Source organism: Telmatherina bonti (assembly GCF_933228915.1).
Source record: "Telmatherina bonti genome assembly, chromosome: 14".
NCBI lineage: Eukaryota > Metazoa > Chordata > Actinopteri > Atheriniformes > Telmatherinidae > Telmatherina > Telmatherina bonti.
This window is the reverse complement of record NC_136612.1, coordinates 28,529,832-28,543,211: the sequence shown is the minus strand read 5'-3', so window position 1 is coordinate 28,543,211 and position 13,380 is coordinate 28,529,832. Positions and strand designations below refer to the sequence as shown.

Here is a 13,380-nt window from a genome sequence, read left to right as displayed (position 1 = left end):
CAAAAAATAAATCCTTAAAAACAAGAACACATCTGCAGACAGACCAAAAATAGAGCAGTGCACAGAATACAGTTCAAGAATAACTAGGTTTTGGATATAAACAAATCAGTGAAGAAGTGAAAGACTTGTAACTGGTTGCCAATGTGCAAATGTCTGCATGCCACTTCATCTGCAGGTTCAAGAGAAGCCAAAACGCTGTCAGGAGTTATTAAGTTTATTAGACATAAGACAACAAGTTAAGACAATAAAAAGAGTTGGTCAGTTGTGATGGCTTTTCAGTAACCTTGAATGAACAAATGTCTTACTGTCAAAATAAAAAAAAAAAAAAGAAGTAATTTAAGCACTTAAAGCAAGCTCCTATGCATTTAGTACCCCTTCTTTCAAGGTACTAAATAAAGATTAAACGGCTTGAAATAAATGCATAGCAGATAAAAAAAAACTGGCATTTAATGTTGCTGTGATAAAGGCACCGTGTATTTTTCATTTCATTATTTTGATTTGACATTCTCTTCAGAAAGTAACCAAAAAATAAATCCTGAACATATTTAATGCTAATAAAGTAATAAATGAGCATGGATCATTTCCGACTATGATTGCAGCGTCCACAAACACCATAAAGTAAAATCCTTCTGCAGCATGAGGGACGTTACAGTTAAATCCACAAGTATGGTCCTGTAGTAAGAATGACTGATATCATTGTGGGCCTCAGTAGAGAACAAAAACAAACTAACAAGACAAAACAACAAAGTCTTTGTCTCATTTCAACTCATTGACTTGAACCTCAGCCTTTAGCCACATTTCATAACAGATGCAACTATGAACCTTGATGCGAAGCACATCGTAACGCTGATGTGCACAGTGATACGACACGTCAGGTGGAGAAGATTATCTATGGATCTGAAGCTAATTTTTTTCTAAATCTCAGGGTCTGTTCAGAATAAAAGTCAATGGCGATCATCAACCTTTTTTTTTTCTTACGACAAATTAGGAGTCCTGCTATTTTACCACGAGGCCACATGAGGTTATTGGCACAAAAGCTAAATTTAGTGGATGTACCACGTGCTAATTTATCATGCTCACCCTTTAAATTTCCATCCTGGTTTCACTTCATCAGCAATCCCACAGTGCAAAACACAAAAAGGCTGTGTTAACACAATGATTGGTTAAATATGATTTTTTTGCATTATGGAACAAGAGTCAGTGGCTTTCACTGTGCAGATGAGTGGTGCCTCCCTCCATTGGTGAGCAAACAGCAGAGCCTCCCACCTCTTTTATCACAGTGTGTGTCAAGGACGGTGAATAGAGTAGAAATAGCCATTACCCCTTAAAAATCTAGTGTTTGTAGAAAATATGGCCGCAAAGTGCAAGCAGGTGAAGCCCAGAAGCGAGTCCGACAGGATGTGGACACAAATATAAAAACAAAAAGCAGCAAATCAATGATAAACACAATGTGCAGTAAGATAAGGCTCAGCTGTTTCAGTCACGCTACTGCATCAGCTCCTCAGAACAAGTCTGACACTCGACTGCTGTCTCCACTCCTACCCAAGCCTTCCTGTTTCTGTGAATTGTATCTTGACAGGAAAGCTCTTGATGCAAGAAAGCTGCAGGTCCAAAACAGAGGCGTGTATGGGATCACACTTAAAAGGAAAAAAAAAAAGATTATGGATGAGAAGGAGATAGTCTTTGTAACTGAATAACTCCTCATCTCATCAGGGTGAATTCTGATAAACGTTTCCTGTGCTTGGAGGTGCAGTCTTCTCTGGTGCAGTAGCACATCAGCTCAGGGAGCCATGGTGGGGGAGCTGCTCTGCTTGGTTTAGCTGTGCCACCTCCAAGGATGTCTCCCCTGATTTAAGTGAGGTGGTGGTGTGAGCAGAAGGAAGGCCGCAGTTCAGCAATACGTTGGCGTAAATGGGACATGAACTCGAACATGGTTGCAGCCAGGCTCTGGTGGATGAGGTAGCGGGGCAGACTGCCCTATGGAGACATAAACCCAGAGATTTTATCTTCTTCTACCATTCAAATCTTTCAGCTTTCTTTTTCCTTTTATTTTATTTTTTTTTAAAAAGAGTATTAGTCGTAATACTTTCTGAAAATAAAGGGCTAAAGCGAGATTTTTTAAGAATATTCATGAGCGCAGAAAGCCACACGTTTCCCACTCAGATTTGATTCCAGCCCTGTCTGTATATCCCAAATGTACGTAATTCTTAAAAAAGGCCAAAGATCACGTTGCCAGGGCGATTCCCACCTTTAGGTCTGTGTTGAGGACCCAGATGAAGGTGCAGACGGATGGGTTACTGCTGGATTTTAGGACCACGAATCCTCCTGGACCGTTTTCTCCCCTGATGCCAGCGACACAAAGTCAGACAAGAAATTTAAGAAGTGCAACTAAAACGACACTTCATGAAAATATAATTTACTAAACTGGTGACAGTCTGGTTCGGGTCATGGTCTGACCTGACGTAGCGTCCACACGGGGGTTTGGAGTCGTGGTTGGTTGCCATGCCAGCAGACATATAACAGTCTCGTTTGCGCTCCACTCGGCGAACATTAATGAAGTCCCTGGAGGGAGAAAAATCCATCAGTAAATCAATTTACTTTGTTTCAGAGCAGAAATCCTGACAAAAACTAAATTAAAACGAAAATCTAATAGTGCGAAAAAAGCATTGTGTTGAGGTGAGATGTTCACTTGGCGGATGTACCTCGCAGACACGACTCCCCCTGCTGCACCAGCGGAGACGTCGTACGACACCAGCGTGTTGTCGTCAACCCTCTGAAGGATCTGAGGTTGAAGCAGACAGCAGGGTTACACCTGCACAACTTCACAGAGCAAAACGTTCAGCGGGACATAGAGAGCCATAACCTGGCAGCCAGAAACGGCTTTGTTCCACTGAGTCATCTTCTCCGGTTGAAGAATCACCTCCTGATAGACAAACTCAGCAGGACACTGCATCAAGGCCTGAAAACACCAAAAACAAGCTTGGAAACAAATCAGGAAAGTCCAGCATGACAGCAAAAGAAGAAGTAGGAAGATGGATAAATGGGGATTTATCGTGTTTCTTGTTTATTTAATAATAAATTTATTCATATCTGGTTAATTTATTTCGAACTATGGAAATCAAAAACCTAAATTTAACTTGACTGCTTTTTAACACAGCAGTTCTCTCGTGTTTGTTTATGATCTGAGTTCTGCTGGAAAATCCCTTCTTGTCATTCAGTTCCACATATGGAGAGAGTCAACAGGTTCACGTCATACTGGACTGCACAAAAGCATGATTCACATCTTAGTACATGAATAATTGCACCAAGTATGACTTTAAAAGACAGCAATAAAATCATTCACTAACAAAAAACTATTTATGGTCATTTTTAAATGACAATTTCAGTTTAATTTATGCTGGACATAAAATGAAATCATGTGTGACGCTAAAGCATCAACAGGTCTGAAGTCTTTGATGCGACATTGGATCATTTTTCTGAAACAATTCAGATAAACTTAACAAGCCGGAAGCAGCGGTGAGAAACATGAAGATAGAAATGAAACTTTTCTAAAAGGTTCAAACTTGTTGAGCAGCAGTGGCACAAAGGAGTCTTACTTGTTTGGGTTTTATTGTTTTGACAGTAACAACCGCAGCTATAAACTTCAGATCAGCTTCGTATTTGACCGTGTGTGCCATCCATTCATCCTGCACTGGTGACTCTCCATCCAGCAGGAGAATAAGTTTTAACACAAACCATGATGCTTTTCCAACCCTGACCGGGTTATTCCTAAGTGAGTCTGACAGAACACCAGACTGTTGTCCTGCTGGAGATAAACACTGATAAACACTTCTTAATAGGAACTTCTGCACTGCCTAGATGTGAAAACTGCTCCTTTTGTGATGGTTTCACAAATACCCAGAGGCTGTATTTGTCTCTGGAGTTACTTTTGTGACTAAAAGAACAAAGAGAAACTCTTGTACTAGGGCAGAGATCTTTAGATCGAAGTTTGTGACAATTTTACATGTTTGAGAAACATGTCAGCTTTGTCTGTTCGGCAGAGAAAAGAGTCTGCAGCTGCTACTCAACTCAGAATATAAACTGTGGCTTCTTTAAACCAAGAATAATTTTTATAAATGCTTTTCATAATGATACAAAGTAGTTTAAAGAAAAAGGGTAAAGTGACCTAGATTGCACTAATGTTCACAAGAGCACAATAACCCAATATGTTATAAACTCAAAAGAGCCAAGTTTTAAAGCCATTTATTTATTAAAACTAACAGGAAGTCATCGCCGGGAGGCGAGCACTGGGGTGATGTGCTCAGGCCTTATTGTCCCAGTAATGAGAGTAGATTTTAAATCAACTGTTCTTTTGGTTTAAGTGCTTTCAGCTCTGCAGACCGGAGGGAGAGGCAGGATGGTTTACACCACATATTTAACACTGCCAGTAGGACTGTAGGACTCCTCTGATAATAAGCTGACCATCTGCCCTGCTAGGATGCATCCCTGCTGTGATGCTGCTGCAGCTCACACTTCAGGTCTATAAAGGGATGGGTATGTGTGACTAGATCCAACTGATTTTACATGAAAATGGTTCATTCAAGCGTAGGTTCACTCATGTTAACAAGGCAACCAAATCTTTTGTCCCATCTGCTGGTAGCAGCACATTTAGAGTCATGTGGGGACAAGCCTGTCACAACATAAAAGGAATGATGCCACATTGTTTCCTGCAGGATATGCTGGATAGCAGTTTCCCAACTCTGAGATAAGTTTATCATTTTTCAACGACGCATTACAACTCATGAACATGTTTGAATCGGCCACTGAGCCGTTTCCACTCCTGTAGCCCTGACTGCAGCACCCTCACGATGCTCATCTGGATGTTCCCATCCGTTGCAATTATTACTCAAATAGTAGTATGCAGACTCACTCAAGCATGCCTGAGTGCAGTTTTCCATTTCATTTTTAAAAAAAACTAAACAAAACAAATGTCTGCAGACATTACCTTTTAAGTTATTATGAGTAGCATAAAAAGAGCTCTATTTACTAATTCTGTTATTTGGGATTGATGGTTTTCCATTTCATGTATGACTGAATGAAAAGGACAGTGTTGACATTAATTTATATATGATCCCCATTGCAGAAGCATGTGTAAAAAAAAAAACAAAATTGAAGTTGTGTTGAATTCATGCTAGTTGCATTTCTAACATATATAAATCCACAGGATGCAGTTGTCATCCTTCAGAGAACCGAGCGTCTCAAGCAGCTTTCATTCAAGATCTTTTCTGTAAACTTGTTGAGTTTCTGTACAGGAAAATTACATGGAGTGAAAGAAATCCTTTATGCATACTCGATGCTCTCTGAAACGGCCACGAAAGCGCCAGTAAAGCTGGTTAATATCGAACTGAATTTAACAGCCCATTAATCCTGATTACTTCATTAAGCTGTCCTCTAGAAGTTGTGCAAATACACACCGGCCCATCCGATGCGAACCCTTTTAATTCAGTGACAGCAGACAGCTACTAAGAAGCAAATCTACCATTCAATCTAAGGGCTGTAAATACGAAACTCTGAGTTACGTTGATCTTGACAGAAAAGAAATGAACATAAACAGCTGGAAAACATCCAGGATGAAAGTGGAGAACTTTCAGGTTGGAAAAAAGAAAGAAAAAAAGCTGAATTAGAGTCTGAACATGAGTCCTTTCAATCACAAGAGCATAAAATGCTTCCATGACACTTTCATTTTTACTATACCTTAAGAATGAAAGTCTTTCCATGGTAGGGAATCTCCAGAGTGTAGACCAAGTCTCCCATTTCCTGTCATGGCATAAAAGCAACGTCAATGAGGAAGCTTTCATTTTTCATTTTGCTTTATTCAGGGAAAAGAAAATATTTGATGTTTCTTTGTGTTTTTTGGAAACATGATTTTTTTCTCTGAGGGCCGGATAAAAGCAGTGGGTTGCGTCAGTGAGGGCATCCAGCGCAAAACACGCGTCTAGTCGAATGTGGGACAATTCGCCATGGCGACGCCTTCAGACTGACATGCCGAAAGAGAAACAACAAACAAACATGTCCTGTCCTGCATCATAGCAAGCAGAATGGTGGTCTGGCTGCTGTGTTGCGCTGAACAAATATGCTTTACTAAGACGAGCCTTATGGATACAACCGAACTCTTTATGTACAACGATGTTGCTAATCATGTGCTATACCATGTTTCCGTCCTACACTTAACACGAAGGGTACAGATCTAATTTCATTGTTAGGAAAGTTTTATAATCAAGTGAAACAGTCCCTGCCGAGAAAAATGTTGCATGGCGAGAGTTGGGTTTTCGTTTCAGTTTGGAAAGTTGCACGACTGGATCTAAACTGCTTCAGAAACACTTCACCTGATAAAAGCGGTATGATTGATCCAAAACACTTTTTTTAATCACTGATCTCAGTGAATGCTTATAGAAAAGTATAAATGAATAAAACAGCACTCCTTATGGCATCATCTCGTCTTGTATTATAAAAAAATAAAGCCCAGTTTCTAGATTCCATCTTCATTTTAGAAATTCTTCACAAAACCATTAAGATTTTCCTGAAAACCTCTGAAACCTCCATTTCTCTCTGTTAAAGCAATCACACAGCCTGTAAGACGGAGCTTGTCATGTCTTCGGCATGTCTATCTGGTGATTGGATTTCAAGTGGAAAGCTCTGATGGAGTTTGGAATACGGCATCAAGCAGATCAGATAGCATGAGAAATATGCTCGTGGGAAGGACTAGCCAAAGCTGTCAACATGCGTAATGCTTTAGTCAGGGTGGCCGAAGAGGACATCAAGTCATACACTTACATTTTTTTTCTCAAACTTCCAGTTGTCCTCCTGGGTGAGGATCTGCTCTACGATAGACATGGCTTCTCGACCCTGTCTGACATACTCCTTCTCCTGCAGCAACAGAGAGAACGGGCGAAAATGAAGAGCAGGAGATCATGGGAAGAGCAGCTGATTTTGAGGACAGATGGAGGTACCTGGGCGGTGACAGCTTTGCGCCCCAGACCCTCCTCATCCAGATCTTCCTCTGAGCCTGCAGGCACAAAGTCAGGGCCAAAACTCTGTTTAAAGCTCAACCAACACAAAGCATTAGCACTCATCAGTCCAGACAATCACCTGCAAGAGATTCAGGTGGAGAGTAGAACTGTCCATCCGACACAGCTCGGGGGTAGATCATGGGGGCTCGTTCACAGGCTGCATTCACAGCTGCTAGGTAGGCTGAAGTCAGAAAAGGTTAAAAAAAAAAAAAAAAAAAACACCATCATGAAAGAGCCTAATCTTCATCAAGTCCTGCTTGAACCGACAGTTTTCCCCTCACCTCGTTCATCATCTGCTTCCTGAGTGAGAACCTTGAAGTCAAGGAACCAGGTTTCCAACCAAGCCACCACGAATGAGGTGATGGGTAAAACATAGCCAAAGGCATTCTTGGACAGAAGCTGCAAACACAACAAGAGATGAAATACTTTCAGAAGTCCTGAAGCAGACATGCTAGCTGCAGTCCATCTTAGCCTTCTTCCTTATTGCAGATAATAAAAAAAAGTTCTGTAAATACAGAATATAAACATATGTTAGCAGCTCAATGAACCTCCATAAAACAGAGGAAAACTGCTGCACTAAACTATAAAATCTAACAGCTTCAACCAGCAGAGGCTGTAAATTACAGGAAGAAATGCAGAAGTGAAAAGCTGAAGTGGTCTCAGCTGATTTGCTTGCGCTGCTCAAACACAATCATCTGATCAAAGTGTCTGGTGGAAATAAAGAAATTATGGCAGGGGGGGGGGGGGGGGGGGGGGGGGGGGCACTCACATTTGATATGATGACCTTCACGACGAGGAAGACGCTGGTCACTAAAGTGGTCACCTGCAAAGAAGAAATTAGTTCTAATCCATGTCAAGCAAAGAAAATATGAGATTTTTGGTCACATGATCCACGTATGTTGTGTGTGTGTGACTGAATCAACTCACCGCAATAACCCACCAATGTTTCAATCGAAAAGCTGCGTAGCCCACTTGTAGAAACAGAAAACGAAACACAGCGAGGAGCTGAGACGTGAAGCAAGAAAAAATAAATAAATTGTCGTTATTGGTTTTAGCATCATTATATAAACAAACTCTCCTCTCTTGTATTAAACTATAAAACATATACATGATAAAATATATAAGTATGTGTGACTACTTATATATATGTATAAGTATATGTAAGTATGTGGATGTCTGTAGTATATCTGTGTGTATATGGAAATGTGTGTGTAAGTGTATATATGTGAATGTAAATATGTATAGTAAATTGAATAAGTATGCTGTGACGTGCAGCAACCCAGCATATGAAACTAGATGAGTAGAAAGGGGTGGGAATATCAAATAAGTGTACACTTCTTCCCTCTCCTTTTATTAACTCTTTTTCTTTCCTGAATTTATTTAATTGATTAGGAATTAGTATTATTATTATTAATAATATTATTATTTTTTATTCTATAAGGGCTGCAGAGACTGTTGATGTTTTTAAGTAGAGCCGCAAGACCCACCTTTTTAGCTTAGCATTCAACTGGATTGTATTTTATTTTATTTACTTATCTTATTTTACTTCATTTATTATTTTATTTATTTTTAAATTATTTCATTTGATTTCTTATTTTAAGTACATTATTGTGAACTCCTTTTATGTATTTTTATTATTGTTGCTCTTAATTCTTCTTAAGGTTATTTAACACCAGTGTTTTCCTGATGGGTATCCTGCACGCTGGGGGCCCTGCCTGTTTGGTCTGGGGGCTGCTGTCATGGCGACCGCTACTGTTTGGGTGGCGCGGGGTCCAGCACTGCAGCTTGACGGCTGCGGTGTGGGCCCTTGGCTGCCTGGGAGTTGTACGGTTGCTGTGGCAGCGGCCCTTCTGAGCATGCGGGGGACTTGCTGTGATGTGGATGGATCCCTAGGTATCGTTTCCTCACATCAGCACCAAGTCAGAACTTTTATCTCTTCATTAATATTTTTGTTTGTTTTATTAACCAGCGTTCGGTTAAAGAGGCAGTATTCAGGGAATGATGCATTTTGAGGAATGTGGAGGTGGGAGTGTGTGTATGTGTGTGTGTGGAAAGAGGTTGCATCTTTATTGTTTTTAAATGTCTTGTAATCTACCGTTTGTTTTTATCCTTATGAATTGATTTTATCTTTAAAGCACTGTGTGTCGCCCGTGGCAGGAAAAGTGCTCAAGAAATAAAGTTTGATTTGATTCTTCCTTAGTATGTATATGTATGCATAAGTGCATGTATGTACATATGTATGTATGTATAGGTATGTAAATATAGTTTTTTGTTTTCTTATCTTCTTTCATTCGCTCGTTCGAAAATAAATATTTAACTATTACTGAACTATAAACGCCGTCTGTTCGCTGCAGCTCCCTAGACATAATGTAGATCATGTGCTAACATAATTTTAAAACACTCAAATTAAATAAGCAGCTTGGACCCACTTACCACTATGTCAAAGAAAGAACTCTTGAAGTCATAATGGACAACCTCTTTGTTTAGGCTGTCCCAGATGGAGCTGTTGATCTGAACAGCAACAGATCAGAGTCAAAATAAAAGCCTGCAATAATCACAACAAGCACGGCAAATAAATTTTCACTCACGTTTAACTCTATGATCCAGAGAAGCGAAACGAAGAGCAGGTCGAACGTCACAAAGAGACAGAAAGTGCGGCGGACGTCGGAGATGGCTCTGCGCTCTGCAGGTGGACCCAGCAGGTATGGGGAAGGAAGGGACAGCGACGTGGAGTATGAAGCATTCAAAGAGGCAATGGCAGGGAGGCTACCCCCAAGCTCTCCATACTCTCCGCCCGGCATTCCTGTTGGGAGACAGGAAATTTCCCCTGCTGTCGTCTCACTGCCTCCACAAATTATAACTTCAATAAAAACCAAGTCAACAATGCCAATGAAGATAATTTACATTTTAGCTCATTTATATGTACATTTTTTTGTCAATTCTGCCTTCTATCAGTGCTAACAGTTCTACAACATCCTTGTGAAATCACAATGAAATAAATTAAAATTAATAAGAGACAACCACAGAAATTTTACATCATCTTTAGAGTTGTTTTCATTCCTTTCAGAATGATTTGCACCACTATTTCCACATCCCCTGCTGGGGCCAACAAGCTCTGGTCATGTTGAGAAACATCACTTCTTTTATATGATCAACTACCCAGAAATGTTTCTATGCAAATTCATTAATTTAGTTGCAAAAGAACAGTCCATTGCTCATAGGAAATGATTTACGTAATGTGTAGAAAAATTAGGTCTGAAAAGCAGCTTATCTCAGTTGTAAACGGTAGAATTGCTGCTCTATTTGTTCCATTTGTTTTGTTAGGTCACATTGGATTTAAACTAATGGTACCGTTGGATAAATACTTTACAAAAATACTCGGGCTATCCCTCACTTCATTATATATTGACAGGAAATATATACAGCGGTTCACTGAAACTTGTTCACACATCAGATATCTAATATATATAAAAAGGTGAAAACAGTTTTATCAATTTAATAAGCTAGAACTGAGTATGTGATACAGCCACATTTATTCTTCAACACAGTCTAAATAGTTTTCTTTCAATTAGTCTCCATGAATCCTGAAGGATATTTTTAAACGCTTATTTGGACGTCGGCTGCTTTTTCTTCTGTTCTCCATCACAAAGATCCCACACGGCTTTAATAATGCTGAAGTTTGGGCTCTGTGGAGGATTCATCACTGATTTTCAGTCTAGTTATTAAGTAAACAAGCATATCTCTGCCTCCTCTCCCACTTTCCTTAAGAATGGCTGCTTGATGGCAACTCTTCCGATCGTTTCCAACTTCAACCAGCTGCAACTCTCAGGTTCTGTGAGGCATTTGCTGGATTGTGTTTTATTTTATTTCATTTCTTCAGAACATCATTTCCAGATATTCATCGGTTATTGTTGCTTTGGGGGTTTTTTCTGTCCAGTAATTGTTAAGTTTTTGTTTGTCAGTCCTTTTTGAATAACACAAGGTACAACATGTTGAAATATTGTCACCATTTGAAAATAATGGGCTCGAGATAAATAAATAAAATAATAAAATTTTGAAAATAAAAAGTGTTTTTAGAACTTTTTAATATGACTTAAACCATCTTAACAGGACAATGAGGGTTATTTTTCTTAACTGCTAGGTCATTTGGGTGCATCTTGTAGGTGCAGCATTTTTTATATATATAATTTCATATCTGTCAAAAGCTTATTTTTGGCATTTTTCATAGATGCAGTTTAAGAAAACAGAACAGATTGTGTATCTGTGTGAAATGCTGCAGGTAAGAAAAAGCCTGAAGATCTGATGGAAAGTGGATGTTTTTCTATTATGAAAAGACAAAACACTGCTTCTTTCAATAAGGCACCATTTGTAGGCTTGAATGCCTAGGTCATAGGTCATTGTTAAGTAGCTTAAGAAACAAACAAACAAAATCCTCTCAAAATGGGACTAAATATGGGACTGGCCTGAAAATAAATTTTAAAAAAAAAAAAAAAAAGAAAAAGAAAAAGCTGCCACTATCTCATGAAAAACTTGGAAAGACTTCCAGAGAGCCATAGCAAGAATGATGAGGAACCAGAAATATGAGGCAGACAGCATGCAATAGTATTTAATCATATACTGGAGGATGGTTGTCCTCTGACGAGGTTTTAGCAGCTTCGCCGAGTGTCCCAGTTTCAGGCCAGTAAATCACAATCAGTGCTGATCTCCGCTACTTGTCATATGTTATTGTCTGATTAACAGACTAATGGCATAACTATTAAACAACACAACAGCATTATTTGTATCATTTAAAAAAAATCCAGCATAAATTTGCCTTGAGACTGTTGTGACTCACGACCCGTCACTTCTGCTAAAAACAAAAACAACCTACCGACGGCAACAGACCTGCATCTATTAGCAAGCTAACAGCCTAATGCTGGCATTAGTGTTATATAAACAAGACAGACAACAATTACTTTGGTCACAAGTTAGGACCACGAGTCCTTTTAACAAACACAGATCAAATAATGATCAATAAATCGATGAATTCTGCTGTTAGCAATCGCTGTTAGCTCACATCAGCTAACTTACCTTCCTTTACAAACAAGTTAGTCATACTTGCTAGCAGTTAAACCACAATCAGTCGTGAAATACACTCGTCGTACCTCAAGTGGACAGCTATGAAAGCGAACATATAAAAAGTGAAAAGAGCGTTTTTCTTGAATATTGCTTGAATTAGTTCACAAAAAAAATTTAAAGCATTAAACTCACTTGATTTACCGCAACATCATTGCCAACAAAGTCTTCCGGGGAGACTTTTCAAAGAATAAGTGTTACGCAAGATAGATCCCTGCGTAACTTTACAAAATCACGTGGTATGAGTCAAATACTTTTGCTTTGTGGGTTTGATTTGGAAGACCGGAAATTCCCTCTCTTTTCACAACACAGGTGACCCCCAACGGTCCTCAATAAAACTCATGATTCAAAATCCGTAATTTCTTAAATATATCTTATAACACTTTGATAAAGACACTTTTATCAAACGTAATGACAGACACCACCAAATACTATATCTAAAGACTTTGAACTACAGTTTGTCAATTTAGACGGCTAAGAAAATAAAATGTTAGTTTCATCACAGCCACAAAAAGTCAACAGGACGTGGGAATTTGTGTCTCCGCTTTACAAAGGATATCTGCCTGTTCTTGCCAACGATGCAAGAGGATAATCGGTTATCTGTTTCCGGTTTCGTTACAAACATATATGGGCTCAGATGTTAAAGGACATTAAAGGCTAGTGAATAAATGTCACTATTAAATTGAAAATGTTTAGTAAATAAAACATAAAATCTTTTATTGACCTTTGTCATGTTCGTTATGAGTGAAGGATAAGGATATTTACTGTTTATTGCAGGGTTTCGAACATAGACTGGACATAAAAAGAGGTTTCGAAACAAAAATTTGTGGCAGTCTCTGGGGTCTTGTAAACAAAATAGTTAAATGACACCACAAAAAGACAAAATGGAAGAATAAAAAAATAGTGAAGAAATTTAAATTAGAGTAATTATCACAATTGAAAGGACTGAATATGACAATGACATTCTTATTGCACAATTTCAATTAATGGAAATTTCAGTGGATGTGTTGCTCTGTGGTTAGGTTCATGAAGACCACAGCTCTGAAGAAGAAGCTGTTTGAAGCAAGCAGCATATATATATATATATATATATTTTTTTTTTTTTTTTTTTTAAAAGAGCTACATCATTTCAGTTCTCAAAAGGGCAACAGGAAGTTGCCTTGATGGTTTTTGTCTGTCTTAGAGGATCTTGCCCACCAATAAAAGTGATCAGCAT

General features: G+C 38.9%; 1 protein-coding gene across 1 annotated transcript; it reads right to left on the bottom strand.

The window, feature by feature from the left end:
• Positions 1-234: 234 nt before the first annotated feature.
• Positions 235-12,340, bottom strand: stard3 (StAR related lipid transfer domain containing 3). Its single transcript, XM_079253584.1, has 15 exons — positions 12,300-12,340; positions 9,638-9,852; positions 9,483-9,560; positions 7,977-8,054; positions 7,819-7,872; positions 7,331-7,448; positions 7,129-7,230; positions 6,990-7,045; positions 6,814-6,906; positions 5,734-5,796; positions 2,864-2,959; positions 2,703-2,782; positions 2,458-2,562; positions 2,249-2,342; positions 235-1,977 (listed from the first exon to the last, which is right to left on the bottom strand). Exons 2-15 carry the CDS (start codon positions 9,848-9,850, stop codon positions 1,852-1,854), a joined length of 1,356 nt encoding a protein of 451 aa, XP_079109710.1. The 5' UTR covers positions 9,851-9,852; positions 12,300-12,340; the 3' UTR covers positions 235-1,851.
• Positions 12,341-13,380: the final 1,040 nt, after the last annotated feature.

Excerpts from the sequence above, each read along its gene's own strand:
- stard3 (XM_079253584.1), bottom strand. The coding sequence starts at position 9,850 with ATGCCGGGCGGAGAGTATGGAGAGCTTGGGGGTAGCCTCCCTGCCATT. Across the intron at positions 8,055-9,482 it reads GTTCTTTCTTTGACATAGTG|CTCCTCGCTGTGTTTCGTTT; the intron begins GTAAGTGGGTCC and ends TTCACGTCTCAG. Across the intron at positions 2,960-5,733 it reads GAAAGACTTTCATTCTTAAG|GCCTTGATGCAGTGTCCTGC; the intron begins GTATAGTAAAAA and ends TGGTGTTTTCAG.